Source organism: Cynocephalus volans, chromosome 8 (genome assembly GCF_027409185.1).
Source record: "Cynocephalus volans isolate mCynVol1 chromosome 8, mCynVol1.pri, whole genome shotgun sequence".
Taxonomy (NCBI): domain Eukaryota; kingdom Metazoa; phylum Chordata; class Mammalia; order Dermoptera; family Cynocephalidae; genus Cynocephalus; species Cynocephalus volans.
The window spans coordinates 149595448-149620320 of NC_084467.1; the positions used below are offsets into that span (position 1 = coordinate 149595448).

Consider the following 24873-nt stretch of genomic DNA (forward strand, 5'->3'; position numbering starts at 1 on the left):
AATGATTGTGCAGAGTATGCTGATTATTGGATATTAGAATGTGGAAAGAGAATGACAAAGTAAGTTGCTAAGGAAATTAAGGGCTTACTTTCTCCATGATATGCCTTATAATCCCACTGATTTTTCTGTATGTTTGCTGAAATGTTCTGATATATACTTGGGAATTAGTTTATCTGACTATTTTAACAATGATTGTGTATCTAGGATTGGTTTCTAAAGACAAGTAATAAATATACCACTGCTGTATGCTATAAACCATAAAAATGCATTGTACCTACTTGAGTTTTCCATAAAGAGAGTCAAAAGGGACCTTCGAATGTTTCCATTAAAAAATCTTGGTGAATTTTCCCCAGGTTCTAACAAACTATATCAAAATAGAACTCATTTCATGGAAAAAAGGAATCCCACAGCACTTCTTTTTAATAACTGTTCAGCTACAAAATTTTATTGGTATCTTTTTATGTTCCCTCTAGAGGATGTAATGCACAAAAGCATTGCCACGGAACATATAAAATTACAAATGAAATTTATTGTAAAAAGTAGAATGTCTTCTAGACTGGTGTCAGTATTTATTTCATTCATAAACCCAAACTTCAGTATAATATATTCATTGTCAGCAAGTTCATGTGTGTAAATTGCCATCCAATGTTATTGACTGATATAAGACAGATATTGAAAAGACAATTTAAATGTACTCTTCCAAACATAAACTGTTCCACAAAAGCACTGTAAAAACTCCTTCAAGATTTTGGGTTGTGCTTGACATTTAGGGTTAACTACATAATTTGGTCGTGTCATAGTCCATTGTGTTTGGCAATTTGGCATTGAACGCCTGCAGAGCAGATTGGATCCTCACCACTTCACTAGTAGACAGCTTGAGTCTGTGACGCAGCAAGCACGAGAAAAGATCTAGACGGCGCTGACCAGGTGGGGAGAGTTTATTTACACGGTCTCTTATCTCTAGTAGCTGTAAAAGTGCTGAATCCTGGGATCCCTGAGTATAGGGGTAGTCCAGCTGCAAAATCAGGTCCCGGATTGCTTCAGGGTCAAAGTGCATGCTGTAGCCAAACACTTGAATGTTATTGATTTTCATATAGCCCAGGTTCCGGGAAGGGTCAATAAACTCCAGAGGCTCGTAGTAAACGCTTTCATTGCCATTGGGGCCATTTGACTTGATGCGACTCCTCAGGTAGATGTGCACTGTCTCAAAGAACGTCTTCCATTTGTTCCCCAGAGTTAGCGTCCAGTTGTAACACTGGAGCGGGAGGTCCAACTTAGTCCGCTCCCAGTCTGGAAAGCTGTTTTCATTCACAGGCATGAACCAGCTCTCAGAGTGGCTGCCTCCGAAGGGATTGATGTAAACGGCCAACACGGGCTCCAAGGTACTGTTTTTAGTTAAGCATATCTGTAAAGAGAGACCCAAGATCATATGCACCAGGCTTGACTTGTACTTGTTACTCTTCAGGGTGAGGAGCATCCGTTTACGCCAGGAGGGGTCAAACCAGCTATTGAGGCGCATGTCATTGCTGATAAAAATGGCATGGACTTCTATTCGTCTGTCCGTTTTTTGTAACAGGTACTTCATCTCGAGATCTTGCAGGTCGGTCTCAAAGCCAATGTAGTGATCGGTGGACTCCGCCACTTCAGGCTTGCAGAGCCCCTGGCTCAGCATGTAGCCGGTGTTGCAGGTGCCGCAGCGGGTGCGGTTGTCCGGGGCGCAGGTCAGGCAAGCGGAGGCGTCGCCCACCGTGCAGGGAAGGAAAGCAGTGCAGACCACCTGGTCATTCGGACACGTGCACGAGTGCGTCTCTTCTGAAAAGCTGCCCAGGAGGCCGTTCTCGTTGCAGTAGAGAAAAGACTGGATGCGAGTGAGCCAGTAGGTTGAAGTTCTAGAAAAGCAAAACAAAAAGAACCTGCGTAAATATAAAGACTTTTTGTGTGTGTACTGCCATAAAATAAACCTTAGCTCCCAAAGCTTCACTATCATTTCTTCAGGCCATCTCCAGTTAGTAATGTAAATGAAATAAAAGATCCATACAGTTTATAAATGAAATATATATCCATATATATGTATGTATAATCTATTCATCATGGTACAAGACACAAAATTAGAAAGAGACAGAGATACTTGATTCGAACTGAAATATTGCATTTCTAAACATTCTATACCTTCTAAAGAGAGACTGCATGCCATCTCATTAGTGGACCTGGAAATTTATTGTAAATATAATTAGGTCGGTTATTGTTTTGCAATAATAAACAAGAGAAAATAAAAGTTGTTTATCATAAAATGTCTAAAGTAGAATTACAGAGTATAAATTATGATTGTTCATTCATTCACTCATTCACTCTTAGCTTCATAGAGCCCTAGTTTTGCAGAGAGCCTGAATAGAAAGTAAAAGACAAATGAAATAATATAAACAACTTTAAATTGTCAATCAACGTATTTAGATCCTAGGGTTTTACCAACATTGAATGAACAAGTACCCACTGAGAGAAAAAATGTTATTAAAACATGTTTGATTTTATTCTTGCAGTCTACTCAAGAAAAGGTTGAAAATATCTCATTAAAACCAACAAGCTCTTTCAATAAGGGTTAAGTATGTTAGTTTAATGCATTTGATTTGAGTCATTATTTTTTTTTTCTTATCAGGCTAATCATGATGCCAATTTAAAATCTCATGTTTCCTATTTTCCCACATTATTCAAACTCTTTTTGGTGTGTTGAAAATCTCACCAAAATAATGAAAGAAAAGCTGTGGCCTCGTAATCAGATAATTTGTTTGTTTTTACTGTGTTGCTTTCTCATACTAGCGTTATATCACGCGAAATTTGCATAGCTTCTATAACCCACAGTTTTCTGATGTGGACAATGGGAATACTAATATTTTCCATTTTGAGTTTTTGTAAGAAATAAATTAGACTCAAACTGGGTGCATGTATTTAGAATACTGCACAATGTTTCACAATAGACAGTCAAAAATTGTATCTATGTTTTGTATCCTTATGCCTTTCTGTTGTTCATATTTACTACATTTTGGATTTTCTGCAAAACACATATATTGCATTCAATCCTTTAGATTTATTACATTGCTACAGTTTTAAATAATTTATATGTGTAGAATACTGGTAACATATAGGCACTAATCTGTTTAAACAAACAAAATCAATTTATTAAGATATTCAGAATAATACTTGAGATATTTGTATTATAAATCTATTTTTGGTCTCTGCCCATCTTCCCCTTGCATTGTAATACTTTAAGGTAAGCTCTTCCCTTAAAAAATAATTAAATAGCTCCTTCATTCTCTCTCGTACAATCTACTTGTTTTTCTTCATATTTCCCTTTCCACTTAAAATTTTATGTTATTGTGTACTTACTTTTTTATACTCTGTTTCTCCTATTAAATATAATACTCAGCTTGCCAGAACCCTGTATGTTTTGTTCATAGCTACATATTCAGTCCCAGTAGAATGCCAGGTGATCACAAGGCTTTGATATTTATTGATTACTGAATAAAATGCATGGATGAATTGGAGGAACATTTTTTCAATAAGTGCATGTTTAAGTAAAATGTAAAGCCTTAAACTGAACATTTAATACAGCTGGGAAGCCCTAGCTGCCACATTGTGGAAGTGGAGTCACAAAATATACACTTTGACATTTACACAATGAATTATATACAAAAGCCTTTCTTGCCCAAATTCTGTAAATGTAACTGCTTTCTATAGTCACAGAAGAAAAGTCAAAAACAAACCAAACCATAACACATTTTTTTGTTTAATTATTTCTCACATTGAAAATCACTGACTGGAATCCTAAAACCTACTAGATTTATGCTGTGGTTTGAATATGTCTCCCAAAGTTCATGTGTTCATGTGTTCAAAACACATAATCTTATGTTTATTGTAAATTACCAATCTGTAGTATTTTGTTATTGCAACACAAAATGTACTAAGAAAATTCATTCCTTTGTTTCTCTAGATACTTTTGAGATAAGTTATCTGAAAAACTCTTTCAGGAGTATGCCCAAGGGTTGCGAAGTAACAAAGATGTGAGGCTTTTGGGCACTTCATGAGCCATACATCTATACGTGAGTATTTCTGATACTCTCACCGTGGTTCCTTGTTTTCTCACCACAGAATATATGTGCAAAAGCTTTCTTTTTCTGGTTTATGAAATAACATTGATTATTCCTGTATTTAGGTTCAGAATACAGAGATTAATATTAATGATTTGTTATCTGCATTACTGACATGTTTGTTTCATCCCATTCTTTCTCAATTCATTCATTCATTCCTTTTTTTCTTTCTCTGTCGTTTTTTCCTTCCTACTTTTCTCTTTCCCTTCCTCTTCCTCCTTTTTTCCCTTCCCTCCTCTTTTTGCTTCTTTCTCTAGTCCTATTTATTTCTATCTAATATAAAGTATATAAAATATATATCTAGTCTGGATTGAAAATTACATTTTCTTCCCTGAAACCAAAGCACAAATTCCCTGAGCCAACTCGTCTCTCACTGTCATATCTAATCATGTTTTCAAATCATAAGGACAAAACAAAAAATGAAATAAATAAACCTAAGGCTAAAGACAGGACTCACAAAACTAGGGCACTGTAGAAAGAATGATTTGGACACTTTAGAAATGCAATGGCTTTTCTAGCTTTCAGCCTTTTTCAGTCCTTTTCACATCCCGCAGGTGCATTACTGGAGGAATGTGTTTCAGCTTCTTGGGTTTCCCCTTGTCATGTATAAGTACTGATAACGCCACGTGCTGTCAAAGCTCTGGTACCACGGGATGGAAGAGGTAGTGTGTGTATTATTTTACTTGCTGCTTCTTGTCCTTTCTCCCCAGTACCTACTTTTTAACTATTTTATAGTAGTTCATGAGGAAGGAATAGATCTTTCAGGGAAAAAGCAATTCAATGACCTGTCTTTACTCCTTGTAAAAGCTTGTTGAAAGCAGTCGTCAAAAAAAAGAGACTAAGCATGTTTCAGGATTGTAAAATGGATTTTTCACTTATCCAGAAGTTCACAAAGTTGTTTTTTTCCCCGACAAAGTAAAATTTAGCTATTCTTTATTTTAAAACTTAAAAAAAATATGATGAGAAAGTTCTACAAAAATCAAAATTAGGTTGTATGAAGTATCTTTTCACTGTTTTCTTTTATTCCTAAATATTAAAACAAATAAAATGCCACATTTTATTCATATATATAACCATGATTCAAACTATTTAGGGTCTACTAGGGCTAAGGATTGAGAAAGTGATGTTGGAAGATGAATTGCAAACTGGATGGGTAGCAGGCAGGTATTGTTCTTATCAAATTTGTGATCTACTTAATAGCACTTCAGTAAACATTTACTAAATAAAGGACAGAAGAAAGGACGCTTAAAAAGGAGGGAGAGAGGGAGTAAAGAAAGGGAAAGGGGGAAAGAAATTATAGTGAAGGAACTATTGATTATGGAAGAAAGAAGAAAGAAACTAAGAGAAAGAGACAGAAAATCAACATGTGATAAAAACAATGATATGGACCAATTCAAGTGTATAGAAACTTCTTAACTATAAGGAAGAAAGTTAGCATTTTGAAAATAATTTCTAAAAATGCTTTTAGATGATAGTATTACAAAAAGGAAAGTACATTCCAAAGGTAATCTAAAATTCATTTGGAAAAAAAGAAAAAGTCATTAGCTAAAAAGCCTGTAGTATTTATAGCATTGAACAACCACAAGTCATACTAATGTGAGGAGTTTACATCACTGTTTAGTCCAATCATTTCTGTCCAACCTGTAATATTCTACATGTGTCTGTAATCTGATGTTTTTCACAGAATAAACATCATATGAGAATCAAAAAAGCACTAGACTGGGAGTTCGAATATCTGAATTCCAGGCTGGACCTTACCCTGTGACCTGGTACAAGTTACTCAGCTTCTTTAACCTATAGCAAAAACTGGAATTCAAACAAACCTTGGGTCTAGTTTTGAATCTGCATGACTCAGCAATATATATATATATAAAGCCTTCTGAGCCTCACTGTGTTCACTGTGATTTCTTTTGCTGATCTGTTGCTAGGCTGAAAGGACATCACAATATAAATCCCACCTATCACAGAGTCTCACAACTCACAGCTGCTGATAATGAAGAAACACAAATGAAATGCTTGTCTCTAAAATTTTTATGTTATTAAGAACATCAACGAAGATATGATCTTATTCTTCTAGTTTTACTGATATGAAGTGTGATTGTTGAACCAAATTCCAGGGCCCCACTGTAGACATATAGGAATTTGTAGAAGTGGTGCCCAGGAATTTCATATTAAAATGTGTAGCCCCAGAGAATTGTTAGGTACAGACAGAGGCTACAAGGTTGCCATGTACGTAAATTAAGAACCAAAAACCATCATTAGGGGTTCCTTAAATACCACCTAGCCATCAGTATGGGAGAATATGTCCAGAAGAAGATACAGAAGGAAAAAGTTGAGTTTTCTGTAGAGAGGAAGACAGCAGCAGATAGCTTTGAATTTACATGCATTCAGGGGTCGGTAGCCACTATGTACACTAAAATTTACAAATTCTCCACAAGAAACTTATGCCATATTCATATACAAGAAAAATAAACCGAACAGTAAAGCTTAACTTAATAAATGATTTCTGATATGTTCCAGTCATGTTAATTAACTGTTTAGTGAACATCTTTAATGTAATGGACCAGCCACATTAACTATTTTTCAATCCTTCACAGCAGCTTGTAAATGTTATCCCCATTTTAAAACATGAAAGTGACTGAGCCTGATAAGTTTTAATGACTTACTCAGTTACATGTCTGTTTAGCATAGAATGAAGACAAACTCAGAGAAGCACATCTAAATATTATTTTAAAAAATGAGTGTAGAAAGTGTTGTACCGTAGAACAGCAAGGAAAAGTTCTTAACAAATAACCTCAGAAAAAAATGTCCATTTATTGCCATAGCAGGAAAAATTTCAAAGATAAAATAACTTTATTTGTGGCATAATGTTTAGGTTCTTGAGCACCAATTCACTATATTGTTTCAAGACTGTTTTCTTGGAAGCCAAACTGCAAACTTAGAATCCTGTTTCATTTATCTCATCTGTGAATTGGTAATAAAAATATATCATAGGGTCATTGTAAGAATTAAAACACAATTGCAGGAAAACACTTAGTGCCTGTACACAGAATAAACAGGAAATGGATATAAATTATTATTCCTATTATTATCATTGTTATCATTACTGTCATCTTTTAAATAGATATCACTGTAGGCAGTTGCTTTATTATAACTGTTTGATCCCCCAGAACATGGAGCATTTCATTTTCTTTTCAACAATTCATGCATTCATGCATTTCCCTGTATTTTTCCCTGCATCTAACCTTTTTTTTTTAAAAAAATAAACACGTTTTGATAACATGATTAAGACTATATTTTAAAGTATGGCCTCTTTGTGATAGTTTTTAAACCTTCAAAAATCTGCAAAAACAATATTGCTCAAATTCAGAGCATACATTCTAGATGCGTAACAGTTTGCACTGAGGTTTTAGAACATATGTTGATACAAAAACAATTACCTCCTCTCACAGTTAAATCCTCTCTGAGCACTAATAATCTTATTTCAAAGGTCCCTTTTTCCAACCCTCTAATCCTTTATTGCTCTCCTAATCTGTGCAACATGGACTCATATTTTAAATCCTAAACAATATAATCTCAGTATCTTTTTAAAGTTAAAGACTATTCTTTCAGGTAGGCCATTTCCTTTCAGCCTTCATATATTTGTTCTTCTCAGACCTTAATACTTTGAGCTAAATATAAATTTGGGATTAAGCACCCACAGCATTTAAACAATCATAAATTGATTTTTAGCTCAGTCAACGACAGATAAAACCAAATAATATTCTGTCACTCTCCATGTTCTGATGCTGCTGCTCTGGCCATCTCAGGCTTGGCAGTGCTGCCTGGGGCACATGTTGACACTCCTGACACACAATCCTTTCACTCTGGTACATAATTTTACAGCCCGAGAAGAGGAAATGTTACTTTCAAAGGCTCCTTGGCTGTAAATCTCCCAAGGAAGTACACACACACACACACACACACACACACACACACACACACACCACACACACACACACACACACACACACACACACACACACACACACACACACACACACACACACACACACACACACACACTTTAACTTATGAACCTGAATACAAGTACCCACTAATAATTTTTGCTTGCGAGAGTACAATGAAGAAGTGGGTGAAGCAGTTGAAGATGTAGGCTATATTTTAAAGAAAATTGCATCAGCTGATAATAACATCCATTGATTTTTTTCTCAGGTGCTCGGTACTCCTACGAGCATTATTTAATTTTGTCCTCACGACTCACGCTATTCCCTGATATTAAGAATGCTTATCACCCCAATTTATGAGTGAGAACATGAGTTCTAAAATGTTTAAATAACTAGAACTTGCCCAAGGTCAAACAGCTAGTAAGTGCCCGAGCTGGAAGTAAAGGCCCTCCCTAGTCTCCTCACTGCAGAATCACAGCTGCACATCACTATGCACACATATAATCCAAGTAATTTATTAATTCATCTGGTTAAGTGGTCTACGCAGAAAAATCTTCTTACTTATTAGAGAGCTATGGAAACTGTCTGTCTGTCTACATCTATGCTGCATTAGACAATATAGTTCAAGAAAAATCAATAGATATATCTTTCTTCTACTTTGACATAAAATATAAAAAGAAATAGGTCAACATTCAGAGTGAGAAATATGAATCACACAAAGGTAAACACAATTACTTTACTGTAAGTAAAGAGAAAAGATTACCCAAAAATAAAAATATTTTTTCAGCTAGAGTCCACATTTAATTTTCTTCCAAAGATTACCATATTTGAGATATTTTTCAATAAATAATATCTTACATTAAGATAAAAGAGCTCAAAAAGCATTATTACATGCATGTTCAGATTGTTAAGTGGTCAGTGTAACTGAGAAATATTGACACAAATGCAATTACTATTTTGTAAGTATGGATAAATCAGGCATCTCCTATATAATTTCATAACATCCTGGTTTTCACTCACCATAATATTCATTATACCAGGTCATTATTATCAAATCACCTGTATCTTTCCTTATTGCACATGCTGCGAGGGAAAAGATATATCTGTTAACTTCACTATTTTATTATCATAAAATACCTAAACCAGTTAACAGTGTTTATGTGTAAATTTCCTCATCACAACCCCCTAGATCTTTATTGCTCTTGAGATCTGTATGTCATGCATCTAAACTTGAAAATGTAAACAATACAATTTAAGTTTTTTAAAGTAAAACATTAGTTACAAAAAGGTTATTTCATTTCATCCTTTACAGATCTGTTCATTAGGGATCCTAATATTTTAAACTAAATATAAATTTGACATGAATAAATAAATTAACGAACAGAATAGAGAGGTAACTAGAAGAAGCAAATTTAGGCCTAAATTGGAAATACTCATTGTTGTAGATTGTTTATTAATATTTTATATGATTTACCTGATATCCAGTGAGTGACAGACATTTTAAAAACTGGTCTTATTTCCATAGTATCTACTTTTTAAAATATGTTTTACCACCACTTTCCTACCAATTTAGAGAAAGTCAATAAATTGTTCTTGTTAAACATTGAAAACAAACCAAACTATCATTTAAATAATGAAATCCAATTTTAAGGTGCTTCTAAAAGTGATATTATTTAGCTTCTCCCCAAATTGAATGTCTCTGAACTTAACATTTTCTCCTCTCTTTCTACAACTATCACTGTCGTCCTCATGGTGGTTGTCCCCAATTATGTCATCTTCAAAGGTTGACACAAATTCATCCCTTCGTGTATGAATTAAGGCAAGAACATGGTTACTGAAGGCCCCGAACCTGTTGTTTTTATCATTTTATTAGATTCGTATGGCCAAGATAATCCTAAATTGATCAATTTCTAATTGCATGACAGGCCTATGTCTTTCATAAAAAAAATTAAATTCTTCTGCATAACTTTGAAGGCTTTACAATTTGACAACACCTAGCTTTTATTATTCAGTACAAATTTTCTCCACTTACAAAGGCTGTCTCTGGTGATTTCATGCTAAATATTAACTCCGTTGAAGTCTCACAGAATCAAATGTCTTTTTTTCCTGTGCTGAGCCAGCTGAGGTTCAAATTCAATTACTTTTACTCTAAATGGTCTAACTTACAATGACTTCATTCTTTGAACAGATATATGTTATTACCTATATTTTACTCTATTTGTAATTAAGTCATGTATAATGATATATTGTTGTGTAATAGATGCTTAGTTCACTCATGATAGTATCTGTAATTGTCTACAAGTCAGTTTTTCTAGTTGAAATAGAAGCTCCTCAGAGAGAAGAAAATGTATGTTGCTACATTGGAATCCCGAGAAACCAGCAAAATGCCTTCCCACCCAACACCTCTAATAAAATTGCTAAATCAAAACTGAATTATGAACTATGTTTGCATAAAAATGTGAGATTTAATGTTTTCAAAAACTTCCTCACTAGAGAATACCAAATAATTCCGTCAATCAATGTTTTAATATGTATACGAGCTGGAAAAAAAAAACGGACTAAATTTCGAGACCTGAAATTAAATAAAAGAACAAATATGAAAAAAGATATGGGTGCACCTGATGTAGAGGTTCTGCGAGAATACCTGGGCCCAGGAGACAATGTCTAGTATACTGTAAAGGTAAAAATTTGATTTAGAGACCTAATATGAAGCTAGGCTAGGAAGATGGGTACTGTGCACTCAAAAAGTCAGCTTCAAAATAAACAACCAACCACCAAAACTCTAGTAAAAGAAGAGAACAGAATGAGTGCCTTCCCTGACCTCAGTGTTTGTAGAAGAGAAAATACATGAATACACGTTAAAAATTCATAAACACAAATGAAAATAATAATTTATTTTAAAGTGTTCCAAAACTGTTGTCTTGTGGCAAAATTAAATGTATATATTTTCCAGAGGAATATACATTCTATAAAGGACTGGAAGAATCAATATACATTAATTATTTTGAACATTAGCTCACAAGCACAAATAAAAACAAAACAAACAAACAAAAAAAACACATGAGGAATGAAGTTACCAAGAGCAAGAATTAGCCAAAAGCAGAATCAGAACATGTTAGGCTACAGAAAGGGGAATTGTCTGATATATAAAGCAAAATATCAGGCACATATTTAAATACTATGAAGGGAATAAAAATATATGAGAAAGGCATAAGAGACTATCAAAATAAATTTGAAAAACTGAAAGACAAAATGTCTATAAAATGATGATGATGATGATGATGATATTTGCAATTTAAACTTCACTGGAAGGTAAACAGAAGACCCAGGACTTCTTTCCATGGTCTACCTTTATTCTGAAGTGTTCTGTCCTTCACCCAGTTTTCACTTTACAAGCTTTTCTCTATTAGACCTCTTCTAGCCTCCCAGTTTCAACTTCCATGTGTGACCGAATGACTGCCAATATCTCTGGCCCAGGTCTCTTTCTTGAGATCCAAAAATTGCATTAGAGACTGTACATCTACATCTGGTGCATCACAAATATCTCAAACTTAATGGGTCGCAGCTCAATTAATTTATTTTCATTCTCCTTTTTATTTCTTCCACATTGCTCCTAATTCAGTTGTAGTAACAATTTTAGAGAACACAGACAACCAAGGCAGAAAACTCAGCGTGTGCTGATAATCCTTCATTCTTTTTTTGCCAACTAATGTAAGAAAAGTAGGGAGAAACTGACAGCATTCCCATCTCACTCAGAAAATAAAAAAAAAGTCAATGTCCTGAGATTGACGTAGAAGGCCCTGAACTAACTGCTGTGCTCAGACTTCTGATCTGTCTGACATTTCCAGCTCTTTCATCTCCACCTACTCAGCTCCAGCCACACCAGAACATGTCTTTGTGATCCCACTTTAGGGCCTCTGAAAGAGCTGTTTTCCCTCGCTAGAATGCTCCCCTTCATATTTACACATGGCTAACTGCACATGCCCCTAAGTGAGGATAGCCACTTGATCTTGATTAAGACAAGAAATTACAAATATCATCACCTTTGAAAGTCAGTAGCATACCTCAGCAATCCAAGAAGATGATCAGGTTAGCCAAGACTCCAAAAATGCTACCCAGCACATACCTCCAAAATAGTAAAAAGCCTCACTCTCTACCTCAAAACTGTACGATTACACAACTCATTTGTGGGAGGCATTCTGAGTGGAACTGTTAGTTGATAGAGGGGGGGCAAGAACTTTTGCATTACTGAGAGGTAGCATTTTTATCTAAATACGAGGGAAATATTTGTATTATCTTTTAATTATACTTTCCCAAGAACTTTTTGTACCCTCGTAAAATGAGCATTACTTAAAGGGGCTATTAAGATTATCAATTTAGAGTAAGATTTTTAAAAGATTAGATTAAAAATTCCAAATTTCCCTCTCTATACAAAATTATACAAAAAATAACAACCGTATTCTCTCTCAACTTCAGAACATACATAAATTTAAATTCTATCTAGAATTTTTATGCCTTTGTACTACTTCCTACTTTCTGCTATTTTCCTTTTGGGTAACGCTTCTCTGACCATTGCTGCTTGTTTCCTAAACTTGCTTTAAAAGTCGCCACTGAAAAGCATTTCTTGAAGACAATGGTTCAGATTCCGGTACATTCCAGCTGCCAAAAAAAAAAAAAAACCCAGAAACAAACAAACAAAGGCATTTTCTCAATTGCCTAGGAAGAATTAGGCATCTTCTCTGTGCTCAAATTGCAATTAGTACCTATTAAAATAAAACCTAATGTTCTAATTATTTGTTTTTCTATCTCTTTTGCTAAGGTCTAAAACTCTTATGGATTCATCTTTGTGTTCCTAGTATCTGTTAATATTAGACACTGCACATATTTCCCAGGAGAAAAGAATGGGGGAATGAACGAAAGTGATGAGGTAAGTGTGCGCTTCTTAGGCTTTTTCTTAATGAACATGTAAACAGAAATTATCTTATTCACATATTACAATCATCTCCATGCTGTGTGAATATTTGAATATCAGCAAAAAGGATGATAATCCAAGACTTATGTAGATTTCAGGAAAAATTATACAGAATATTAAGTAGATTTCCATAGATGAGTAGAAGGAGTCCTGGACTAGGACTCAAAACACTTGGGATTTAATCCCAGTCCTACATTTATTAATAGGGACACCCCTATAGTCAAAAGTAATAAGTGACATTAAGGTTCATTCTTTGTCTTTTTGATCATCATTATTCCTGCTCTGATTCTTGGTGACTTCAATATGTAGTCCAAAATTCAATCGAAAACCTTGGTTTCGCAGTTTTCTGACATCCTCATGTTCAACAATTTTGAACATTCTCGACATCTGCCACCCCTTATGTTTTTTTTTTTTTAAACCATCATCTATTTTGAATTCCAAGGCTCATTATCATAATAATTTTGCGCATATTTTCAATTCTCTGCTTTCACTTGTCAAGAACATAACCCTAATTAAGTCCAAATCTTGGCTTACTCCATGGCTACACACCTGAACAGGTTAACATGGATGGAAGAAAACATACAATCACGTTAACTGTTCTCACTTTAAATTTATAGTCGCAAATCTCAAGAGGTGCTTCAATGCTACTTGTTAATTATAGTGCCATTCTCCCAGTTGTGTGGGCTACTATCTAGTCACCTTGGTTTCTCTCTTTCTCTTATACCTGACAGTCAATCTTCCAGCACAGAATGGATTGAAGAGTGGCCAGAGTCGACAAAGCCAGAAAAATTGCAAATCTATTGCAGTAGTCCAGGTGAGGGATGACAATGACTTGAACTATGGTGATGGTTTTGAATTAAAGATAGAAGTAATCAGAGGGGAAAAAAATGGACAATTTTATTCGTAAATCAGACTTTACTCTCCCATCTCTCTCTTCTTTATAAACCACCCTTACCACATATTTGAAAGAAGTATAAGCTCCACCCTCCATCCTTCTTCCAATCTGAATATTTACATCATTTTATGCAAATATCAAAAAGTACCCCCCAAAGATAAAATGTGGATATTACAGGTCCATATTTGACACCTGCATGAACAGAAGTGATCTAATTCCTTGCACAGAAACAATCTCCAAGGACAATTTTCCACTTGCTTCTTTGAGCTGTAGAAAACAAATTCCTTGTACTTTAGAACAGTTCCCTCCTTTACCCATTCACTTTTCACCACCATTATTCAGAAATACTGAGGTCCAGTCTCTGAGCACCTGATTACACAATCAACAAAATATTTAACGGTAAAATAACTATCTAAGTTTTTTCTATTTTTTCCTGACACGAAGATAAAATAAAAGTCTCTTTCAATATTGGATGAACACCCACCCTGAGGTGGCTTTGTGTAATCTAAACATGTTGTAATGTCAATAAGCCCATTTATTCATGTGCATAGGTCACTGTATCTTACCATTTTTACATTATTGTGAAAATAAAATTATAGAATATATAAAGGTTCCAAAGAAATCTAATATCAAATAATTTCTGTCTTTGAGATTTTCCAGTATCTACCATATTTATTCCCACCAGAAAAACAGCTCTGAATGGAACTATTTTTTAACAATCCAAATATTTCTTTTAAAATTTAATTTTTACTTGTTACGATAAAACATTTCTGTGCTTGGACAATAAGTGCAATAGAAATGTGTGACATTTTTACCATCACTCTTGAACTTTTCCTTCCTATAGGGCCTATCAGTTTACTTTCATTACTGGTTATTAACATAAAGAATCTATTAACATAAAGATTGAATCCACATTTCTCAACTTTTCCTCTCTTATTGCACATTCTCAGCATGGTCATATCTACCTCCATGGCTTTAATTATCATTTTCCTGCTCATGTATGGGTCTAGCTAAAATGTTTTCTGAACTTTATGCCCAAATATGTAATTGCTTTTTAGATATTCCCGTTTAGACAAAGGCTTCATAACCACCACTAAAGCTAAAAAATGAGTGCATTACACCCACTCTACTCTTGCATCTCACCTGCTCCTCCCCATAACTCCAACCAGTTCTTGTAGTTTGTGTCCTGTTTAAATTAAATTCCCCACCAAGCACACCACTGCCCAAGCTAGAAATCTGAGAAAATCACAAACCATGCTTGATTTTCAAACTCTATTAAAAATGTCACCCCCCCAATCTCTCAAGCTGTTAGAAATCAACAATCAATTACAAGTATTTTAGAATCTTTATCCATAATGTCTTGAAGATAGGCTGTTTCTTATCACCCCACTATCTTATTACATTAGTCTCCTAACTAATCTCTCTGGTTTCGCCTTGTTCGCCCCTTCCCTGTAAACCATTCTCCACACAGTACTCAGAGATAGTTCTCAAACATGATTTTCATCAAGGCCTTTCTTCTACCCACAATTTAGTGACTCCATTGTCCTGGGATAACAATCAAATTGCAGGTATGTCCTACAAGATTCTTTGTGATATGGTCACCATCTATCTCTCCAACCTATTCAATCACCATTCTATTATTACCTTCTATTTCACTGTTTATCTCACTGAATCCTAAGACACTGATAATGTATTCTTGGGTGATATTTTTTAAAGGGACCGATCCATACAATATTCCAGTTTGAGAGAACCTGGTAGTCTCTCAAATTACGTTGAACTTGCTAAAGTCCTCTATGGGACATTTCACTGAAATCTTTCCCAAATCCCCATCCCTAATGTGATTAAAACTCCCTCATCCTTTAGGGCTTAACAAAGAAATTACTTCTCAAAAAAAGCTTCATATGAACCTTCAAGAAATGATCAAGTTTTCCTCTTATGTGCTCTCTAGTATCCTGTATTTACTCTTGGTGCTGCATTTAGCATAATTTATTTTAATTATCTGTTTACCTTGTGCTTTCCTGCAAGTGAAAAAGGAAGTGCTTCAATTCAAGACTTGCTCTGAGTACACTTGGCATGAAGTAGATATTAATCAATGATCTTGATAATAAGTGATAAGGCACTGGTGCATGCTTTCATGTGCCACACAGGAAAATCTAAAAACCTGCAAAGCACTATAGTTAGAACTTATGAAAGTCATCAGTATTATGTATATGACTTGTGTCCTTCAAATTACTGAACAATTGTGGGTAGCACAGAAATAATACCGATTCTATAATTTGAATATCAGTGCTGTACTCTAACAACAAAGTTGCAAGGGTTTCACTGAAGTTGTGTGTTACAAGAGTGATAGTGAAAAGGAGCATTTTCAGAAAGCTGATTGAATCATCAGCCTTTACAGTATGGACGAGATAGGTGTGAAGTCATTTAAAAAAAAATATCTTCTAATTCTGAAATTAGAAAAAAAGAATGTAATGTTGGACTAATCAATGGTATTAACAAATATTTAAAACTACTCGTATAACTAAAGGGGATGGAAACAGGTTAGTAATGAAAAGTGGGGATTCAGTGCAGTAATATTTGGTAATGTTTATCTAGCAATATCCAAGGATGAGGCTGCCCTTGCAAAATGATAAATGAGTTCAGACTTCTTGGCAATGTATACTTTTAGTGACCATGAATGTGCCCAGACACAAAATGTAATACTATTAGGAATGAAAGCCAATGAGTTAAAACTCTTTTGCTCTGATTCCATGATCTCTAAGAAATCTTACGGTAATAATTTGGTTTCTCACATAACTCTCCTACAGGTATAAATCTGACTGACTGAAACGTCTACTAGTATCATGGGACAGCTATGTCACCAAATAACAAAATGGCAATCGAGACTGCATATTATTCTTTGGGAGTTATATTGACTGAACTGTAATTCCTAAACTGGTCATTTTTGTGGGGCTAATATAGATGGAGATCGTGAAGCTGAATGGTCAGAAACTGGGCCATTGAAAAAAACACCCAGGAAATATCACCTGCCAGGGGTCCTGCAAAGGTGACCTTCATCCATCAAATATGCCTCAAAAGTCACAATGTCAATGCAACAGCTTTAAAGGAACTTTGCCTAGTGCTGGGGATAAAGTCCTGTACTCTGAATCAGAACTGCAATGAATGGCTATGCCGCAAAATCACCGGAAAAGAGAGGGTGCCATGGCTCTTACAAATGTTTTATAGAAATAAGCAAACATGGGGTGGGTGGGTGGGGGGGACAGGGCAGGGCAGTGCATGTGTTAACTGGTGCAAAATTGGTACAATGGTTTAAGGAATGACAATTCACAACTTCAAAAGTTGGCTCACAACACATTAATACAAGCAGTAAACTTTGGTTCTATTTCACTTGATTTTGTTCATCAGACACACAGGAAAAAGCACATGGGTATTGTCTCCTAATTTTCTTAAACAATTTAATATTCCATCAGTTTTGTAAAAAATAAAATCAGAATATATCAAATGACTTTGTAGAAGATGGAAGCGATCTGGTATGCCTAACTTTCTTTGGCCTCACTGTTTTCCAGTTGAGACATAGAAAATGATGAATTAAATTAAATAATTCATCTATCCCCACATCTATTCAGTAAGTAAATAGTAAAGCCAGCATTTTAATCCTTGGGTTCTCAGGCAGATTTATATAACGTAGAACATCTGCTTCACCTCAGTGACAAGACTTTCTATCAACCAAAATATCGTCTGATTAGGGAAAAAAATGAGTCTCCCTGGATGATATCAGCAGTGACACAATCAAATGTGTATTCAAAATGTTCTGTTCTTTCTTACATGCAGGGTTAGCCACAACAATACAAATGGGAGCCTCTTATTAACTGGAAGAAAGATAGACATAAAGTTATGTCACTTTAAGAGCTTAATCTGTTCTGCTGGTAGGGGTAAAAACCCATAAATTTATTCTGTAGTGTTGCCATCTCAGCCTTAATTTAATTTTTAAACAATAAATCCACTTTCTAATCGCTTGAAAATCAGGTGTTATTATTATTTTGTTTACAAAGTTATTTGAAATTATTTTTATTTTTCTATTCCTTTATTACCTTTGTCATTTACTATCTTTTAACAACAAAATGATTCTTCATAGGATAAAAGGAAAAGCCACATTATATGCAAATAATTGCTAAAATTATGAGATGAAAAAATTAGTTGATTAATTTCATTCATGTACATACATATGATACATAGACTAAGTACTTATTTTAACAAAAATAGTTTGACCTTATAAAACCATATATAGTTGGCAAGCCAAGGGTTAACAAAGGCCATTCAGAGACATAGTTTATCAGATCCTCTAATGTACATACTAGACTTCTGAACCACCTTCTCTCCAGTTTTCAGAGCCATCAAAATAATCACACAGTCCTCATGCTCACCATTAATAATCACAAATACATAATGTGATGTTTAATTTTAGATGTCAACTTGATTTGATTAAGGGATGCCCAGACAACACGTAAAACATCGTTTAAGGCTATGTCTGTAAGGGGGTTTTCAGAGGAGACTGGCATTTGAATCAGTGGACTGAGTAAGGAAGATCTCCTCTTACCCAGTGAGGCCAAGCACCATGCAACTGGTTGAGGGCCTGGACAGAACAAAAAGGCAGAGGAAAGGTGAATTTGCTCACTCTCTCTTCTGGAGCCAGGTTGCCCGCCTTCACCTGCCTTTGGACATCAGAACTTCAAGTTCCTCAGCCTTTGGACTCTGGGACTTGCGCCAGCAGCCCACCCAGTTCTCAGATTTATGGCTTTGGACTAAGAGTTATTGTTGGCTTTCATTATTCTGAGGCCTTTTGACTTGGACTGAGCCAAACACCTGGCTTCCTGGGTTCTCCAGCCTGCGGATGGCTTGTTGTGGGACTTCTCAGTCTGCATAATCACTTGAGCCAATTGCCCTAATAAATCCCCTTTATCTATCTTATTGGTTCTGTCTCTCTCAAGAACCCTGAATGATACACATAAACAGCACTCACTGTATGTCAGAGGATATTTAAAACAATTATATACATTAACACTTTCTTAGTCCTTGCAACAGATCTCAGAGGTGAATACTGCCGTTTTCCAGATTTATGGGTGAGGTACATAGGGAGGCCCATAAGTTACAGGACGGTCTATCTATAAAAATGAGACAGAGTGCCTTCTTCTAACCACTCCACTTTATCATATATGATATTATTGGCCCAAGAAAGGTTCATAAAGAGAAAAAACATTGAGAAAAGATATCTTTTCTAAGTAATTACAATTTCAGACTACCTTCTAAGGAAAGAGTTGTCAAAAATGTTTTAGGCAGCCCAGACAAGCTTTGGAAAAAATGTGAGCTGCTATACTTTTTCTGGATTAACCAACATAAAGATGGGCATATAATTCATACTGGCATCTCAATATCATCATGGCATTTTATAATCTCTCTACAGTTTAGCTCAGTGTGTGCTACTAAAACCCATATTTCACAGATTAAGCTAAAGTCAGGTGACCATGAGAATCACGTGGAGTAAACAGAATTCTGAAGTGACTTAGATCAGGATGTCCGAGAGCCTTTCTACCTGCTTAAGTGAAGGAAGAGTATACTCACCTGAGTTTCTGTTGGGAGTCATAAGGAATAGATTTTTAGGTCACATCTATTTTCTATCAACAAACAAACAAACAAACAAAAAAACAGCAAACACAAAACAGACACAGGGCTTAAACCAACTCACTTTTGATTCTGGAAGTTAAATCATTATGTAAACACTTTAAGCCTGGTTTTTGACTCTTCTAACACAAGATAAACCTGTCAGAAAATTATCATGAACCAGAGAAAAATGTTTTCAGTATAAGTTTGAGACTGAGGGAAGGGAATTAGTTTAGACTTTATGATAATCACATCCTTATCTAAATACATTTGTTTATTCAAAACTTCTTCCCACTCTGTTTTCAATTATGAGGTCATCTTTATGCATACCAGAGTTTTACAGTATCTAGTTGTGTGAGGGGCAGAGGGAAACATGACACGTGATTTAACAATGGGTGTCTGGTCATTCACTGCCTACCCATCCATAGGTCTGTTATTCCCGCTAGGTGAACTTTGACTTTGTTCCACACATGTGCCACATAAAACTACTTTCCCAGTTTTCCTTGAAGTTAGAGGTAGCTACGTGACACAGCTCTGACCCAAACAGAATTCTATAGTGGGAGAGTCTGAGATAGATTCCTTTTCCTGAAAGAAGTCAACAGCTACTGCTTTCTCCACCTCTTCCTGCTACTTACCCTGAAAATGGTCACGAGGTCTCAAGCTGGAAGAAGTCATCATGCAGTTTCCAGACAACAAACATATAAGGAAAGTTGAGGCAAAGGGGGGTGGGGGGAAGCAGGGATAACTGGCCCTGAAATCAAGTTGAGGGACCATTGGTGACAACTTCTTACAGAAGTCCTACTATTTGAAAAAGGAAAATCATGAAACCTGCTGTGCATGGGAAGTAGGCAGATGTCCCAGGGGTGGGAGCAACTTGAAAGGATTTCCATAAGTCTAAACAAAATTTTAGAGGGAGTACCTCAAAAAATAACTTGCTTTTACAAACTCTAGAATGAGCTAAGCAGGCCAAGTTCTTAGAACTTTTGTGAAATAAAGAGATATCATTACCAACAATCTGAAACAGAAAATTGAGCCTATTGGCTCAGTGGACAGGTGATTTTATTTTACTGAAAACATTTAACAACACAACAACGAACAAAAGTATTAACAATTTGTGAAAGAATGTGGAATTTTCAAGCATTATTGGATACACCTGAAAGTTTTTCAATGCTTGTTGAAATAAGATAGGGAGGCACGTAAAGAAAAGGCTTTTTAAAAACTGTGTTTTCAGCCTCAGCCAGCTATATCCCCCTAATGCCTTTGTTCTGGAACAATGCCAAATTAATGTTGCAAGTATATGCTGTTTTCTTGGTTTGTAAGGATATAGTCTATTTCAAATAACAATAGGACATTAACTATAATGATACTGTAATCACTGAATATTTCTATGTATTAGAATATCATGAATTCCTTGACTGTGGCACCGTGTAAGCCAAGATGCATATACTACATATTTCACAATTTTTTTTGTTTTTGCACTAAAAATTTTAAAAAAATACATTTACAGTTTGGAACTGTGAAATAAAGTTCAGTAAACCAATAAAAACGTACTGAATTTTTTAATCCAATGCATGTTTTTTCCTCTTCCAATGAATCAAAAGTCTCTTTTTAGTGTCTTCCTAACTGTATTTGGATTCTTAGAAAAATATTTTATTTTTCATTTTAGTTTATTCCCACATATATCACTCCTTTAAATGATCTGAAGTACAACCTCTTCCTAGTCCTCTGAATTGGAAGAAACATGTCACTATATATCAATGCCTTACATTGTTATGGTGAGACTAGTGCAGAAACATTACATCCCCCAGGAAAGAACCTAAGATTAAACCAAACCTGCAACTTTCAATTCAGTATTCAAAGCCTAGCTCTTCATGTTAAAAGAAAATAACATCATATTTTTTCTTCATAAAAGCATTATTAAAGGGTACAAATTTTCAGTCATAAGATGAACAAGTTGTGCGGATCTAAAATACAGCATGGATGATGATGGGTGTGTTAATTAATTTGATCTTGATAATTATTACATAATGTATATGCATATAAAATTATGATGTTGTACACCTTGAATGTATACAAACTTTATGCCAATTAAATATTGCAGAATAATAAAAAATCATTATGTAAGTGTACTTTAAGAAATTCATGAAAACTGGAAATAAAAAATAATATAAATCTTTTCATGCACGTTTTGAAGACCCCTCATACATTAATACAGTAACCTTTCTGTAAACCAATTTTCTTGTTTATAACACAAATTCAGTTTTACTAGAATATCTTTACATTTCTTTCTACCCTGAACATTCTAAGTTCTCCCTGATGACTTTAAAATACTATGTTTTTTTCACTAAACAATACATATATAATGCTTCTAAAAAAAATCAGTACCTATTAATTAGGTTTTAGTAACTATAAAAAGCCTGTTAATAAGAGCTTTGTAGTACTATCCAAAGGAAAACAATGAGCTTCTGTTCTCTTCAAGTATTTTAGAGATAAGTTTGCCACTGTGTGTATGTGCGTGTGCGTGCGTGCGCGTGTGTGTGTATGTGCGTGTGTGTGTATGTGCGTGTGCGTGTGTGGTGTGTGTGTATGTGCGTGTGCGTGTGTGGTGTGTGTGTATGTGCGTGTGTGTGTGCATGTGTGTGGTGTGTGTGTATGTGCGTGTGTGTGGTGTGTGTGTATGTGCGTGTGTGTGTGCGTGTGTGTTTGCGTGTGTGTGGTGTGTGTATGTGCGTGTGCGTGTGTGTGGTGTGTGTGTGTATGTGCGTGTGTGTGTGGTGTGTATGTGCGTGTGAGTGTGGTGTGTGTGTATGTGCGTGCGTGTGTATGTGCGTGTGCGTGTGTGTGGTGTGTGTGGTGTGCGTGCGTGTGTGTATGTGCGTGTGTGTGCGCGTGTGTGTGCATGTGTGTGGTGTGTATGTGCGTGTGTGTGGTGTGTGTGTGTATGTGTGTGTGCGTGTGGTGTGTGTGTGCATGCGTGTGTGGTGTGTGTGTATGTGCGTGTGTGGTGTGTGTGTGTGTGCGTGCGTGCGCGTGTGTGGTGTGTGTGTGTATGTGCGTGTGAGTGTGGTGTGTGTGTGTATGTGCGTGCGTGTGTGTGGTGTGTATGTGCGTGTGTGTGGTGTGTGTATGTGCGTGTGTGTGGTGTTTGTGTATGTGCGTGTGTGTGTGGTGTGTGTGTGGTGTGCGTGTGTGTGGTGTGTGTGGTGTGTGTGTGCGTGTGTGGTGTGCGTGTGTGTGTGTATGTGCGTGCGTGTGTGTATGTGTGTGTGTGCGTGTGTGCATGTGTGTGGTGTGTATGTGCGTGTGTGTGTGGTGTTTGTGTGGTGTGTGTGTGTGTGGTGTGTGTGTGTATGCGTGTGTGGTGTGTGTGTATGTGCGTGTGTGTGTGTATGTGCGTGTGTGGTGTGTGTGTGTGTGCATGCGTGCGTGTGTGGTGTGTGTGTGTATGTGCGTGTGAGTGTGGTGTGTGTGTGTATGTGCGTGCGTGTGTGTGGTGTGTATGTGCGTGTGTGTGGTGTGTGTATGTGCGTGTGTGTGGTGTTTGTGTATGTGCGTGTGTGTGGTGTGTGTGTGGTGTGCGTGTGTGTGGTGTGTGTGGTGTGTGTGTGTGCGTGTGTGTGGTGTGCGTGCGTGTGTGTGTATGTGCGTGCGTGTGTGTGTGCGTGTGTGTGCATGTGTGTGGTGTGTATGTGCGTGTGTGTGTGGTGTTTGTGTGGTGTGTGTGTGTATGTGTGGTGTGTGTGTGTATGCGTGTGTGGTGTGTGTGTATGTGCGTGTGTGTGTGTATGTGCGTGTGTGGTGTGTGTGTGTGTGTGTGCATGCGTGCGCGTTTGTGGTGTGTGTGTATGTGCGTGTGAGTGTGGTGTGTGTGTGTGTGGGCGTGCGTGTGTGTGGTGTGTATGTGCGTGTGCGTGTGTGTGGTGTGTGTATGTGCGTGTGTGTGGTGTGTGTATTTGCGTGCGTGTGTGTGGTGTGTGTACGTGCGTGTGTGTGGTGTTTGTGTATGTGCGTGTGTGTGGTGTGTTTGTATGTGCGTGCATGTGCGTGTGGTGTGTATGTGCGTGTGCTTGTGTGTGTGTATGTGCGTGTGTGTGTGGTGTGTGTGTATGTGCGTGTGGTGTGTATGTGCGTGTGTGTGTATGTGCGCGCGCGCGTGTGTGTGTGCGTGTGTGCGTGTGTGTGTGTTCATACTTACATCGGGCTCTTCTAAATATGTTGTGCTTCCATTAGCACCTAACTAGGAGCATGTTGCTCTTCAGATCAACCCCCTCCGATCATTTCATTTAGCATAAAAGAGGAACTCCGTAGAGTGACCTCTAGGACACTGCATAATCATGCCTGCTACTCATGTCTAACTTGGCCTGGATTTCTTTCTCACGTTCTCCCTCCACACTAGCTTCACTAGTCTCCTCCTTCTTTCTTGAACATCACACATTTGCTCCTGCCCTGTGAGCGTTTGCAGCAGTTTCTTATTCCTGGAACTCTGTTGCTCATATGGTTTCTTCCTTCATCACCTTCAGTTCTTAAAACTAGTATTTTCTGAGTGAGGCTTTCCATAAACATCCCTATTTTAAAATTGCTGGTTACCCCAGGCCTCCCTATTACCCTTCTGTGTTTTATTTGTCTTATTGCCCTTATTTTTCATTTTTATTTTTAGATGTCTCTGTTCATTAGAATGTTAGCTCCAATACCGGCAGGAATTTTTATACTGCTCGTTTATGGTTGTAGTCCCTGCAAAAGTATTTGGTTTATACTATGCACTTCATGCTGAAGAATGAATGAATTTATTTAGAAAGTTTATAAAATGATAGGCATATTTAGTAGACACAAACAAGCATAATTTGTTTAATTTGCCTATATTCAATTTACAGAAGGTTCTCTTAGATATAGTAGAAACACTTCTCAGCAAAGTAGAAACATCTTCATTTGAAAATGATGACCTATTTCTTCTTATTTTTGCTCCCAACCCTAGGGTCTACACTTCAGCTACCAAAGATCCACTCCATTCCCTTTTTTTTTTCGTTTTCAACCATGATGTTAATTGTAATAAAAATTCCATTTGGAGGAAATTTTAGAATAAAGAAAATGGAAAAAGCAAAGAGAAAAGTCAGCCCTTAAAGGTGTTTCTCATATTTCTAGATCCTAGAGTCTTATAACATGCCCTCGATAACATGCATCTGCCCTTCCCCTGAAAAGTAAACGCATGTTACTTTCCGTTGAATGTTGTCAGAATCTCTTTTTCTATTGTCAATATCTGAA

General features: G+C 36.3%; 1 protein-coding gene across 2 annotated transcripts in view; it reads right to left on the bottom strand.

Annotated features, from left to right (window-relative positions):
- Window positions 1-772: 772 nt before the first annotated feature.
- BRINP3 (BMP/retinoic acid inducible neural specific 3) overlaps window positions 773-24873 on the bottom strand; it is a 366300-nt gene continuing 342199 nt past the window's right edge. For both annotated transcript variants that reach the window (XM_063106876.1, XM_063106877.1), the window contains one exon: window positions 773-1889. In XM_063106876.1, coding sequence (XP_062962946.1) covers window positions 773-1889 — 1117 coding nt within the window. The remainder of the gene's footprint in view (window positions 1890-24873) is intronic.